This window comes from Podarcis raffonei, chromosome 6 (assembly GCF_027172205.1).
Source record: "Podarcis raffonei isolate rPodRaf1 chromosome 6, rPodRaf1.pri, whole genome shotgun sequence".
Taxonomy (NCBI): Eukaryota; Metazoa; Chordata; class Lepidosauria; order Squamata; family Lacertidae; genus Podarcis; species Podarcis raffonei.
Genome location: NC_070607.1, coordinates 20,180,352 through 20,194,585, shown reverse-complemented (window position 1 = coordinate 20,194,585; position 14,234 = coordinate 20,180,352). Strand labels below are relative to the sequence as shown.

General features: G+C 40.9%; 1 protein-coding gene across 2 annotated transcripts in view; it reads right to left on the bottom strand.

The window, feature by feature from the left end:
- Positions 1-14,234, bottom strand: part of WDR47 (WD repeat domain 47) — a 35,776-nt gene that overhangs the window by 17,437 nt on the left and 4,105 nt on the right. For both annotated transcript variants that reach the window (XM_053391538.1, XM_053391539.1), the window contains exons 2-5: positions 6,781-6,947; positions 6,046-6,129; positions 2,461-2,545; positions 1,052-1,854 (exon numbers count right to left, since the gene is read on the bottom strand). In XM_053391538.1, the coding sequence (XP_053247513.1) occupies positions 1,052-1,854; positions 2,461-2,545; positions 6,046-6,129; positions 6,781-6,938 (1,130 nt within the window). In that variant the 5' untranslated portion in view covers positions 6,939-6,947. The remainder of the gene's footprint in view (positions 1-1,051; positions 1,855-2,460; positions 2,546-6,045; positions 6,130-6,780; positions 6,948-14,234) is intronic.

Below are 14,234 nucleotides of genomic sequence, written 5' to 3'. Positions count from 1 at the left end.
CAGGAAGTTTTGGCAGCACGTAAATAACAAACAGTTTCATCTTAGAAGTGTGCATGTACATGAAAGCTTTATACAGTGGTACCTCGGGTTACAGACGCTTCAGGTTACAGACTCCGCTAACCCCAAAAAATACTACCTCAGGTTAAGAACTTTGCTTCAGGATGAGAACAGAAATCGCGCCGCTAAAGTGGTACCTCAGGTTAAGAACAGTTTCTGGTTGAGAACAGACCTCCAGAACGAATTAAGTTCTTAACCCGAGGTACCACTGTACCCAGAACAAATTTAGTTGGTCTCTAAGGTGCTACTGGACAATTTTTAATTTTTTTTTGACTGTGTCAGACCAACACAGCTACCTACCTGAATCTAGTATATCTTAATCTATCTACTTTCCTCCTTTCATGACCTAGGCCTCCATGACTCTGGCTTTAGCCAACTCTCTTCTGACCTAACCATTCACTCCACATGAAAGAGTTCTTCCTGTGCTTTTCTCTGGGATCCTCAGGAATATATTCTCATCCCTTCTATATTACCTCTCTATGACCTCATCCTATCCCACATATGTCAATACTATTTATACACCAATAAAACCAAAATAAACACTCATCAACATTCAGGTAGGTAGCCGTGTTGGTCTGACGCAGTTGAAATATATATATATAAAAACAAAAACACAGAAAGAGAAGCAGCCATATCTACTTTTTGACACATCCTCTGCTGGTTTGAAGCCCAGAGTTGTCTGAAGATGAATGCAGACTTTAGACAAAAAAAGGTTAGCCACCCCTGCATTAGATGTTAACACAAATGTGTAAGAAAATGGAGACCTTAATGCATTATATTGCAGAGCAGGTTCAAGAACCAGTTTCTTACTGTAACGAAGGTCTGATCTATACTGGTGGTTATAATGTTATAAATGCATTATATAAATGTGACACCAGGAGGCGCTGTATAGCAGTCAATGAAAAACTGCATTGAGACTATACAACTTTTTCTTTTCTTAGCGTTTTTTAAGATCAGTGTAGATCCAGCCTTAGTGTGGTAAAGGGCAACTTACCGCTCAGGTGACTCTTCGTAAATACTGTGGCAATCTGTATTCTCTAACATTAGACTTCGAGTAAGATTCTGTACTCCTGGGTAATGGAAGTTAGCAAAGGAATGAGACATGGGAGATGTTTTTGTCCCAAGATCTGTGATGCGTTTTTCATTAATTGTCAATCCACAGGAGAGTCCATCCAAGGCAGGGTTCAAGGAACGCGTCATGTAAGCATCAGCAGATTGAGGCCTCCTCATGGGTGAGGATGGGTAAGGAGAAAGTTTACTGATGAGGGGAGTCAAAAGGTCAGCATAGGCAGCTTTTGTAGGTTTTAGGAGTTTATCAACATGAATATTCAGCATCTTTTGTTCAAAAGCGCAAGAAAAAATAGTAGAGGGCAGATTCTGAAGCCACGACAACAAACTAAGGTCCAAGTCATCGCACCCATTACCACATAAAAGGTCAATGCCGAGCAACACTTCACTCTCCGTAATTTCTTCTCCTGTTGCTTTACTCTGACAAAACTCCACACAACATTCATACAATAGCCCCTTCATCACAAGCTGAAACAAACGATTGTTGCTTGCTTTAAAGCCAGCCTCACTTAGTTTTCTATCAGCAGGAATGAACTCAGCTACCATGACGCAAGCCTCTTCAAAACAGTGAACTCGTGCGGTGCTTGGGTTCCAGTCTTTGAATTCTGCATGGTTGGTCAGACGAGGCAATGTGAGAAGTAAACACAGTTTGCTATAGTCTTCTTTAGAAGGACAATATTCTTCCAGAGCATGTAGGCACTGTACAGCCTCTTTCATTGTAAATTCCAACTGAAAAAAGAGAGTACCCCTATTTAAGGCTAAAATAATGTTTTTTTTATCATACATAGCTGCATAAAGATACAGGTAGATAAATTACTTTGCTATTCACCTATTAATAATCAATTGTAGTTTTATGAGTGTCACCTTTCCCTGCATATGAAAATACAACTTCAACTTGTGTGACCAATAAAATGCTGTTCAACTGAACATTTCTATGATATTTAGTGCTGGCACAATTTGTTTTCTAGATAGTTTCCTAGGTCAAGTTTCAGACATCTTGGTATAAGTGCCGTTTCTTTAAACATTGATTAAGGTTTGATACCTAGGTCACTTTTTTCCCTACTCCAACTTGCATTCAGCACCAGATTTATCCACCTTGGCACCTTAATTTTACAAGGCACACTTCAGCCCCACGATAATGGGTTGTGAATCACTGTATCAAGTGATCTTCAGTTTTTACTTTCTACACAGATATCCTTGCGTTATATTTCTTAAAAGAAAAATGTAAGACTTGAAAACAAACTTTAAGAAAGACTTGATTGCCTTCTAAAAAGCAGAATACATTTGTATTTTATAAGTTTAGCTAGAGTGCTGAGATTAGATCACAAGGCTTACATGTTGAGGCTCATCTTCTGCAGACATTGCATTGTTTACACATAAGGCTTCTAGAAACTTCTGCTGCAGTATGATATAGCGAAACCTATGCACAAGAAAACAGAAATACAACTGATGTAACAGTGTAAATTAATGTGAACTTTGGTACAAAATTATAGCAGTTAACTGGGACTGCTGTTCCTGAAATTTTGGAAGATCATGTTCTAACACACGGTTGGGGAAGATTTAGGCATGCATGGGTTTCAATTTGGTCCACAAGGCGGCTGTTGTTGTTGTTGTTGTTGTTGTTGTTGTTGTCGTCGTCATTATCATTATTAATTTATTGAATTTATATACCACCCTATTCCCGGAGGTCTCAGGGCGCTTCACAGAACAAAATCAAAATATGAAACCACAAAATAAATAATCAAAATAAAAACAACAGCCCAATAATCCCCCTCCCAAAAAAACCCCACATTTTAAAAGGGCATAGGATGTTAATCAAATCAGCGAAAGACCTGGTTAAAAAGGAACATTTTTGCCTAGCGCCTAAAGGTGTATAATGAAGGTGCCAGGCGAACTTCCCTGGGGAGAGCATTCCACAGACGGGGAGCCACTGCAGAGAAGGCCCATTGTCGTGTTGTCATCCTCCGGACCTCTTGGGGAGGAGACACACGAAGAAGGGCCTCAGAAGATGATCTCAGGGTCCGGATATGTTCATACTGAAAGAGGCAGTCCTTGAGATATTGTGGTCCTGAGCCGTTTAAGGATTTATAGGTCAAAAGCAGCACTTTGAATTGGGCCTGGAAACTAATTGGTAGCCAGTGCAGTCAGACCAGGATCGGTGTAATATGCTCAAACCGTCTTGCTCCGGTGAGCAACCCAGCCGCTGAATTCTGCACTAGCTGAAGTTTCTGAACCGTCTTCAGAGGCAGCCCTGCCTATAATGCATTGCAGTAATCTAACCCTGAGGTTACCAGAGCATAGACAATAGTAGTTAGGCTATCCCTGTCCAGATAGTGGTGTAGCTGGGCCACCAGCTGAAGCTGAAAGCACTCTGGGCCAGAGGCCACCTGAGCCTTGAGCAACAGCAAAGAATCCAGGAGTACCCCTGGAGCTACAAACCTGCTGCTTCAGAGGAAGTGTAACCCCATCAAGAGCAGGTGATCTCCCACCCGTCCGGTCTAGGGAACCACCCACTAATAGTGCCTCAGTCTTATCTGGATTGAGTTTCAGTTTGTTGGCTCTCATCCAGTCCATTACCGAGGCAAGACACTGGTCCAGCACTTCCACTGCCTCACCTGCAGATGTAAAGGAGAAATAGAGCTGAGTGTCATCAGCATACTGCTGACAACGTACTCTAAACCTCTGGATAATCCCATCCAGCGGTTTCATGTAGATGTTAAACAATGTGGGGATAGGATTGAGCCCTGCGGAACCCTAGATTGAAGATTTCACAGGGCTGAAAAGCATTCCCCAAGCAACACCCCCGGGAAAGACCATCCAAGTAGGACTGGAACCACTGCAAAGTGGTGCCACCCACCCCTAGTTCGGACAGTCACTCCAGAAGGATACCGTAGTCAATGGTATTGAAAGTCACTGAGAGGTCGAGAAGAATTAACAGGGACATGTTTCCCATGTCTCTCTCTCGACAGAGGTCATCATACAGGGCGACCAAAGCAGTTTCTGTGCCAAAACCAGGCCTAAACCTCGATTGAAATGGAGAAATGGATCCAGAAAATCAGTTTCTTCCAAAAAGCGCCTGGATCTGGTTTGTGACCACTCACTCCAGAACCTTGCTCAGGAAAGGGAAATTAGCAACTGGCTGGCAGGTAGTTAGGTTTTCCGAATCCAGGGAAGGTTTCAAACAGGCAGGGAACACCTCCTCTTGTAAAGAGGCACTGATCACATCCCTGGCCCAGCCAGCTGTTCCCTCCCTGCTGGTTTTTATCAGCCAAGAGGGGCAAAGGTCAGAGCGCAAGTGGTTGCCCTGACTGATCCGAGCACCTTGTTCTCATCCTCGAACCTTACCAACTGAAACTCATCCAACACAACAGGACTAGACTGTGCTCTGGACACCCCATGAGATTCATTTGCTATAACAGCAGAGTCAAGATCTAGGTGGATGCAAGCAATTTTATCCTCAAAATGCTTTGCAAACAAGTCACAGAGAGCTGCCGTTGGATCTATCACCTCCTTTGGGCCACCCTGTAAAAGGCCCCATATAATCTGGAAAAGCTCTGCTGGGCGACATAATGAGGATGCAATGGAGGCAACAAAATATGCCTTCTTTGCTACCTTCACTGCCACTAGGTAGGCTTGATAATGAGCCCTTACCAGTGTTCTATTGCATTCATTCGTATCTTTCCTCCACTTGTGTTCAAGCTGTCTCCCAGCTTTGTTTCCTCGCCCTAAGATCTGGAGTATACCAGGGGGCCAAACGGGCTCCATGAAGTGGGAGAGGGCACTCAGGGACGATCATGTCAATAGCCTGAGCCATTTGGGTGTTCCAGAGGTCAGTCAGGGCTTTGACAGGGGCACCAGTCATCTCAGCCGGAAAACCTCCCAGAGCCGTTTGGAATCCCACTGGATCCATCAGCCTCCGAGGGCGGACCTTCTTAATAGGTTCCCTGCCTCTGTGGAGGGGAAAAGGTGCTGACAGCCTAAATCTCAACAGGAAGTGATCTGACCATGACAAGGGACTAATGTCAATATTCCCCACCTTCAAATCACCCTGTTCCTGCCCAGTCAAGAAAACAAAATCCAGAGTGTGGCCTCCCATGTGCCATGGGCCAGTGACACGTTGGGACAGCCCCATGTTTCCCTCACGTCAAGTCTTCCTTCATATGTGACAACAGGCATATGGCAGGCAGAGGTGTGGCTGGATTGGTTGTGTAACAGAGTTCTTCATGGGGAGCTTGATGATGTAGCCAATCCCTGCAGAAAGCAGAGTTGAATCCACAGCCCATCAGCTGAATTCAAGCCTGCCAGATCAGCTGTGCAACTCAGTTCCCCATGGGGAGGAGAGCTTGGCTGCACAGCTGATGCCTGCAGAAAACAGGGCTGAAGCCTGTACTCAGTGCATCTGAAGCTGAGTATATAGCTAACAAAGCCCCTTGTGCTACTGTTCCCCAGCACCTAACAACCAGCTGGCTGATGGAAGCCTAGGAAGCACTGAGCAACAGACTTTGACAGGTGGGTGGGCCAAGCCAGCTGTCAATCATCATCATGGCATTAGGTGAATTGACAAGTGGGTTCTCCTGCTCACCTGTCAAAGTTGGCCCATGCGGGTAGGGACAGATAAGGATCTAGGCCACTGCACCAAAAACGTTCTCTAATCGTTCCTTTGTTATCCCAAATCCTAACTATGAGAGCTTATCCAAACACTGCTATTTTGTTTCTACTTGTATAATGGAATTTTAGTGAGAGCTGTGATGAAAATGTGTTATTCTTATAGAGTTAATTGAGAAAAGCTTGTAAGGAAGAATGCAATGCAGATATAGATACTGCAACAGTTCTGAAACTGTATGAAGGCTGAGTGCATGTTTAATTGTTGTGTTGCATAAATGGGATTGCCATGGTATTGAAAAATTACTATAAATTTACCTTTTCTTATCAAATTTGTCCATGCACTCCAGAGGTTGGATGAACTGAAGAACCTCATCCCACTGACCATCAAGAATCAATTGTCTTTTGAGAGAGAGAGAGAGAGAGAGAGAGAGAGAGAGAGAGAGAGAGAGAGAGAGATTGTGATTGAGATCTATTGAATTCTGCTGGACTTTTTTTTAAGCTAACCAAAACATCCCTTCCCTCAACTACAGCAGCTGACCAATCAGCTTTGCAAAGTCAATGCTTTACAAAGTAGTTAAGAAGATTATTTACTAATTTAAATAGATAAAAGTAAAACCTTTTTACAGGAAGTCAGAAAATTGTCACCCTCCTCTTTCTGTTAGCAGAGGTGTCCGCTGGATCAAGGGACTGAAAGTCACAACTGGATGCAATATAATTTGTATTGCCTTGTGCTGAACAGTATTATCTGGTAAACGTTGGGTGGCTCAAAAATGTAAACTGACAATAATCTAATAATGTATTTATGCATGTTTCAGATACTTACAGGAATAGCATTACACTGGCCATGTCTTGCAGCCAAGTGCTTAAAAGGGGTTATGGATAAATTTTATTCAGTACACATACAGAAATGGATAACAAGTCAGTCAAGATACTGTAAAGCCCAAGATGGATCAAAGCATTTTAAAGGCATGGACCTGAGTTTAAACAACAGCAACAGAAATGTGAGCTTTGTATAAAGAGTATCCTTAATACTATGATAATTATTTGTACCTTAAGAAAAGCATATCATCTGAGAACAGTCCATTAATTACTCCACTTTCTTTCTCCAGAGCCAACATACTGATATGAAGTTTTCTTGAATTCAAAAAATCCAGTATTAGCTTGACTATTTCAGCTTCTTTTACATTCACTGTCTCTTCTGCCGTCATTGTGAAAGACTGGAAAGAAGAAGAAAAAGCTACATATAAAATTGGGATTGACCTGCATCTTGTTAGCAAACAGACACCATCAAATGCATTTTCTTCTTTGTTTACATGAAACATGCTAGAGCTTGGTAGTAGGCTTAACCACTAAAGTTCATGCAGCTCAATGTAGCGTCACTAATAATTTAGCCCAGTTGTACAGCTAGAAGTTCAGCTTCATACAGAGGGCTACAAATATCAAGGGAAGATTATGTTTTACTTAACTATGTTTCAGTTTACAAGCGTTTAGTAGCATAAGGAACATTTGAACAACAGCTTCTTTAGAAAAAAACCTCAACATGCGTTAAAGCAGAGCATCTGGCCATTCAGAAAGTGGACATTTTGTTGGTTACATTGGGGGGGGAGACCTCATAACAGTAATCTACTTTAGAATTATTAATATTATTAAGCAAAAATAATTGCTAATTTTACCATGAACTATCAGCATAATTGAATAACCTAACAATCTTACAAACTGCTACCTACATTTTATCAAAATGCCACTTGCATGCTATGGAGTATTTCTGCCTACATTTTTGTTTTAGCAAATTAATCTTTAAGATCCAGGCAAAAACATTACTTAATATAGACTTCATGTGATTTGGCCTTTCCTATCGTATGCTCCAAATCAAATCCAAAGATCAAGTAAGTGTGCATTATCAATAATACCATCTGTGCATTATGCACAAACAAAATGAAACAAAACAGAGAAAGGGGGGATTTTCAGTGGCTGCTGCAATATTCACTTTCTTTTGAATATTAATATATGATTAACTATGTACAATACTTTTTCTGTTTAAGTTCCTGCAGAAGGTTAAAGGAAGGAGTAAAAATCCTTGTATTTATTCATTTTTTTAGATTTGTAGCTGCTTCTCAGTTACTTGTCTCAAGAATGGAATACAGATTTAAATCTTACACTGAGTAATACAAAATGACCATTTTGACCACACATCTCCTTACCACTTGACAGGATATAAACTAGTATGCCAAGTATTAATATGCATACAATTTGCTTAATGAACTGTGTGTATCTGTCAACTGTATATGAATCTGTATTTGAAACTTAGTCATTTGTGTTCTAACAGTAAGGTTTCAAATCTCTCATTTAAAATTCTGTTTGAATAAATGTTTTACAAGTTCCTTTGCCCAGCACTTGATACAGTCCTAAACCTCTGTATATAGAAATTTTGAATTGGTTTCTTGCTGTTTTTCATTCTTCCCATAATAAAGTCACATAAAAATGGTGATTAGCTGTCACTTTCCACTCCACATAAACACAAACATGTGCATTTGTCACTTACGACATGATTTCCTACATGGAAATTGTATCTGTGTAGGAAAAGAGTCTTGTGTGAAGTATTCCCAAGTGTGTTCATAAAAAGTCACTATTATGTATTTCATCTACAGAGATAGTCCATAAGGAGGAATCACTCCATAGAGTCAGTGTTTGTAAAATGATAGTGAGAGGTAATGCTCATGGTATGCCAGACATGAAGATTTCATCCTTGGTATTTGTACTATTCTACTTCATAGTCTTCCTGATTATTCTTTCCATGGTTTAAACAGCATATCTAACCCAGCAAACATACTGTTAATAGGTACTGAGCAATACAATACAAGTACTGAATCTTTGTAATCACAAATAATTATTCATATTTGAAAGGATTGCATAGTATTACAAGAAGCATATACATTTTGCTTAAGGCTGAAGACAGATCTAGAGAAAAGAGATCAAAAGGTAAAATGAAAGGAAGTACTGGAGAAGCTGCTTCTCCACTAGCAGATGGATGGGGCCAGAGTATACTTCTCTTTAATTCTGCAGTTGCAGCAATTTCCCCACCCTGACAAACTCCCTGCTGCTGCTCCTTCACTGGCAAATCGACAGAGTCGGCCTGGTGAATCCTTCCATTATGTTCTACCTGAAGAGTAGGGAATGTAGCTTCTTCAGCAGTCTTTAATCCTCTGGCAAACTGGGGTCACAGTGTGCTTGCCTTCAGTTCTGCAGTGCCAGGACAACTCCCATGATTCATTGTTATTCACAGACATGTCAGTTTCCAGAACTGCTTTCTCCCACCCAGAACTTCAGAATCCCAATTGTAAGAACTCATAGGCAGAGTTGCAACTGAGACCAATGATGTAGGGATGTGCACTTGTCAATCTGGATGTGTTAATTAGTATGTCAGTTGTATTCTAGTACTGTAGTTATGTTTCATTTCCTCATTTGTGTTGCATTTTAAGTTTTGCAGCATTTCATGGCCTGTCTAGCATGCACTGTCTTTGTCAGAAACTAATGTGAGCTCAAAAAGATCCCACCAGGCACAATATCAATTGTCCAGGGAGTGAGATTTTGCATTAAATAGGACTGTCTCTAATCCACAGTCAGATTTTAAGACACAGAAGGCTAGAATAAGAAGAATCACAAATTGACATACACACCCATAAATCTGAGCCTATGCTCTTGGCTGACATATATGGGGGGTTGGGGTGGAAAGAGGGAGAGAGAAAATAAGAAGCAGCTGGGCCACAGAAGGTGTTAGTCACAGAACACAAAACAACTCTTTGCTCAGTGTATGTGGAGGAGAAACCACAAAGACTCTGGGCAAGTGAGATGTCTTTCCTTCTTGAAGGCAGCTGCTCACATTTCATCATAATTGTTTCAGTTCCCATTAAGCATTTGGGAGAGACATTTGATCCTTGGAGATATTCTCTGTATAGATGGGAACCTCAGAGGAACTAAACTGATTGACAATTGTAAGTACAAAAACTATATAATATTTTATCACAGCCTCTAAAATCGCTCCCCTCCTCCATCTCAAAAGATCCCAGATTTTTTAGTAGTATTTTTAATGATACTATGACTTATCAAATAATTTAACAACCTCATTTGCAGGAATCATGTTTAGCTATCCACTAAGTTTCTTAGGATTAGGAGACTACAAATACATCTCATGTGAAACAGGATCCCAAGATTTCAATTTTACAATTTAGAGTAGTACAGATAACATACCTCCTGTGTTAGTAATTTTATTAAATATTTATACATGCTATTGATGCAGAAGGTGGTATGATATACAATACGTTGCCAGGGAGTAGATTTACACTAAGCAGCAGCTTTAATGGGAGTGTCAACAGAAACCTTTTTACAAATGAAATGTCTTACACACTTCCCAATATGTAAGTAGAACAGAGACCGATACCTTCCCTAAGTTGTATAGAAGACGGAATTTCAGCAAGTGCAGCTTTTCTCAACCTTGCATTACAAACTCAATCTTCTGGAATTCCCTCTTCTACACAACAAAGATGCATAAACCCTTTCTTCTCTTTCACCCAGAGTAAGATTATTATAGACAGGCTCACTAGAAATTAGCAGAAGGCAATATTCTAAATTCCTTTAAGGAGGATGCAATCATCAGTTCTATAACAGTAACTAAAAGACAGTGGTGGGAACCTCCAATCCATCTTAATTAGGCCTGCCAGGACTCAGATGTTGGCTCACCAGGCCATTTGGGGTAAACCACATCCACCTTTTCTGGCCCAACATCATAGGAAAGGTCAAGCATCAAAAAATTATTTGCATCAGCAAGTCAGCACAGTGAAAGAAAAGGCATCAAGTTCAGAAAGTACTGATTTTTTTATGCAAAGAAAGAATTTGGAATACACTCCGAATTCAAGTTAAGGATGCAAATAAATGATCTTCATTTGCAGAGAGCCACATTTCCCTAGGAAAGATCCTTCACATCCCTGGTTTTAATTCAAGCCAGGCTGCAAAGGAAGAATAAAAAGTGCACTCCCGATTCCTTCTATTGAACTTAAGTCACCTGTCAAAAAAACCCTCGGAAGATGGGGGACCTCAGAATCCACCCCACCCTGATATAGGATGCAAAGAGCACTGCTGCAGCACTAACATTGCTGTGTGTGCTGCTTCTTGTGAGCTTAAAAGCTGAAATAGGTAGCACATGTTGTGGAGATTACACTGCAGTGCTCCTTCCAGCTTTGCCTAAGCACTAGAAGTAAGGCACATCAGATGTTACATAGCTACTATTGAAGTCTCAGTCTAAGAAGTTATCCTCCTCGCTATATATGGAACAGAGAATTAACATTGCTGTTTACATGTAATGATAAGACCATGGCTTAGCACAAACAAGTGGTTCATGGTTTAGCTCTCTCAGACAAACCATGAGCTGTATATCATAGGACAAGCCAAGCAGTGAAGTGTGAATTGGCCCTAAACACACAATCATATTCCCTTGGAAGGAACCATCATTTTTGTTTATCATAGCTTTCAATCCTTGAATTAGAAGCTGGTAATGAGTGTTTTAAGTGGTAAGGAAAAACTAACAGCTTTTATTTAAAAGTCCTGTACTAGTGACCAAGTTTTTTAATTTGATGAAAAACAGAAATTGGGGTGCTTGTCATGTTAATACTGATGGAGATATCAAACATTTATTGACCTAGTATTTGTCTCACAATTGTTTTTATCATGCATAAAAGTTGGGATTAAAGATAGAAAAAAGTAACAAAGAGTAAATAACAGCACCCTGATCCAGATTAAAAGATCCTGGAGATAAACGTTAGGATAGTGGTGTTGTGTGAGCCCATAGCACCAAGGACAGGTGGGCACAAGCACTCAGGGATGGGGCATGCTGGGGGCAGAGGGAGAAGGAGCCTACCACAATACCCAGCAGCCCCACATGCCTGGCATGCCAAAGGAAAAACAAGCCTGACTTGGGAGTGGAGCAACTGCTGCTGCCACCCACACCCCAGCCCCAAAGGCCAGCCTGGGCATGGCTTCCCTCAATAAAAGAACTATTGGGGGTGCCTGCTTGTGCCCCCTCAAAAAAATGCACCCAGGGCAATGCCCCCCAAGCTACGCCACTGTGTTAGGAAGCAGGCTTCTGTGCACACATTATGTTTTGGATCAGGACATGCACATTCAAATTAACTGTACTTTCCAATGTGCACCCAAACACAGACATCTCCTATAGGTACTATATTCTTTTATTTTCAATGAGATGCATATTTGGATGTGCATCCACAGTCTAGTACAATTATGAGTGAATACCATTTTTACACATGACTAAAGTTGGATTGGGGCATTGTCTCTGCATTTTGAAAGTTCTGTCTGTCTTGTACTGTAGTTCATTCTACATGCTAGTATGAAGAACTCTACAGCTTAGTCACAGGGCAACAAGACGAAAAGTTTAGTTCTACCAAAGAAATAAGTCCAGCAAGAAAATAAGCTTATGTATGTGGAGGCATTTTGTAAGTAACTAGTCAACAGAATTATAATGTTACTAGAGACTTATAGGCTCAGAATAAACAACAGAAAAATTAGAGGCAATCCTGTCCTCCCCCCATTTTTCCAGCCCCCCCCCAGGTCTTCACATCTCTAAAATTAATAAAACACACTGGTGCATCAGTATATTCATATCAGGGACTATAAGGCATATGCAAAGGAGATTTTATCACATTGGGAGATAAACCACCATCCAACAAATCTGAAAGATGCAGCTCAAGCTCCTCAGTATGCCACAAGCAGCCAGCACATATGGCACACAACGTCACCAAAGTGATCCAAGGCTAATACTTCAGAATGACTGAAGGATTTAGAATCCCTTTCTTTTTAATATACATTTTGAATTTGCAGGTTTTCTTCCAATTCTGATTACTTATTTGTTGAAAAAGCAAAGCTTTCATAGCGTATCACCACTCAGACATTCCAATATTTTTTACAGAAATGTAAGTCATATATCCTTACTCCAGATAACAGCTTATATCGGACAGCTATGACAACCAATTGACACAGATGGAAATAACTAAGGCTTTGCTTCAGTAGCGTCTTTCTCTGTGAGAGTTAAATTGTCATTGCATGCAATCTTGACTAAGCCTTTTCTAAGTAGACTAGCAAGCGTTGCCGTCATTGCATGAGACAATGGTCTAAAATAAATGCAAGTGTACCATAAGGGATACCAAAAAGAAAAATAAATTCAAGGAGCACATTGCTAAAAATATTAAGACAATAAACAAACATGCATGCATGCTGGGAGGGCTCTGCCCCAACGCTTGCTCTGCTGTCCAACCCTACCACCAGCACTTCCCAACATTAGCCCCTTAAAGCCCTTCCCACCCTATGCAACTACTAAATCTCCCTTTCACCTTCCCAACCCTATTTTTGAAATCACTTCTCTCCTCTGTTCTGCAGCTGCACTTTGTCCACAAAACTAGATGACTTTAAAAGGGGATGAGACAAATTTATGAAGGATAAGGCTATCAAGGCTAGTAGGCCACTGCTGGAAAGCTTGCTGGAAATCACAAGTGAGGAGAATGCTGGTGTGCTCAGGTCCCGCTTACAGGCCTTCCATACGCATCTGAAAAGGTGGAGAGATTTTCCCGCCTGAAAAACTTCCTACCTTCTCACTATTTGCCATTACCAAATTTACAGTGCAATCTTATGCATGTATACTCGGACCTCATCTACACTATACTGCACTAAAGTAGTATAGACAGTTTTAAACAGCTAACCACTTTGAACAGTTATGCTTTCCTGCAAAGCAGCCTGAGAACTAAAGTTTAAGGGTGCTGAGAGCTGTTAGGTGGCCCCAATTCCCCTCACAGAACTACAGTTGCAAGAGTTTCCTGGGAAGAGGGACTGATTGTTAAACCACACTGGAATTGTAGCTTGGGGAGCAAAATAGGGGATCTCCTAACAACTCTCAGCACCCTCTCAGCAACTACACTTCCCATGATGCTTTTGGGGAAGCCACAGCTGTTTAAAGTGATATAGTGATATAATGGAAAGCCAGTGTCGTGTAGTGGTTAGGATGTCTGGCTAGGACCTGTACAACCAAGGTTCAAATCTCCACTTAGGCATAAAGCTCCCTGGGTGACCTTGGGCCAGTCACTCTCAGCTCAACCTACCTCACAGGGTTGTTGTGAAGATCAAATGAGAAGGAGAACTATTTACACCACCTTGAGCTTGCTGGAGTAAAGGTGGGATATAAATGCAATCAATCAATCAATCAATCAATCAATAATTCTGCTTTAAATACATAGTGCAGACGGGGCCTTAGAAGTAAATCCCACTGAGTTCGATGGGACTTACTGCCAGGTAAGTGAGTACAAGATTTAAGGCTTAGTACGCAAGTAACAATTTATTTATTAAAGGCTGCTTTAAGGTAATAAATTGAACATTGTCTTAAATCACAAATTAATAAATGTATTTTATAGATGTTAAGATTATATTTTAATTCTAATTTAGTGCCT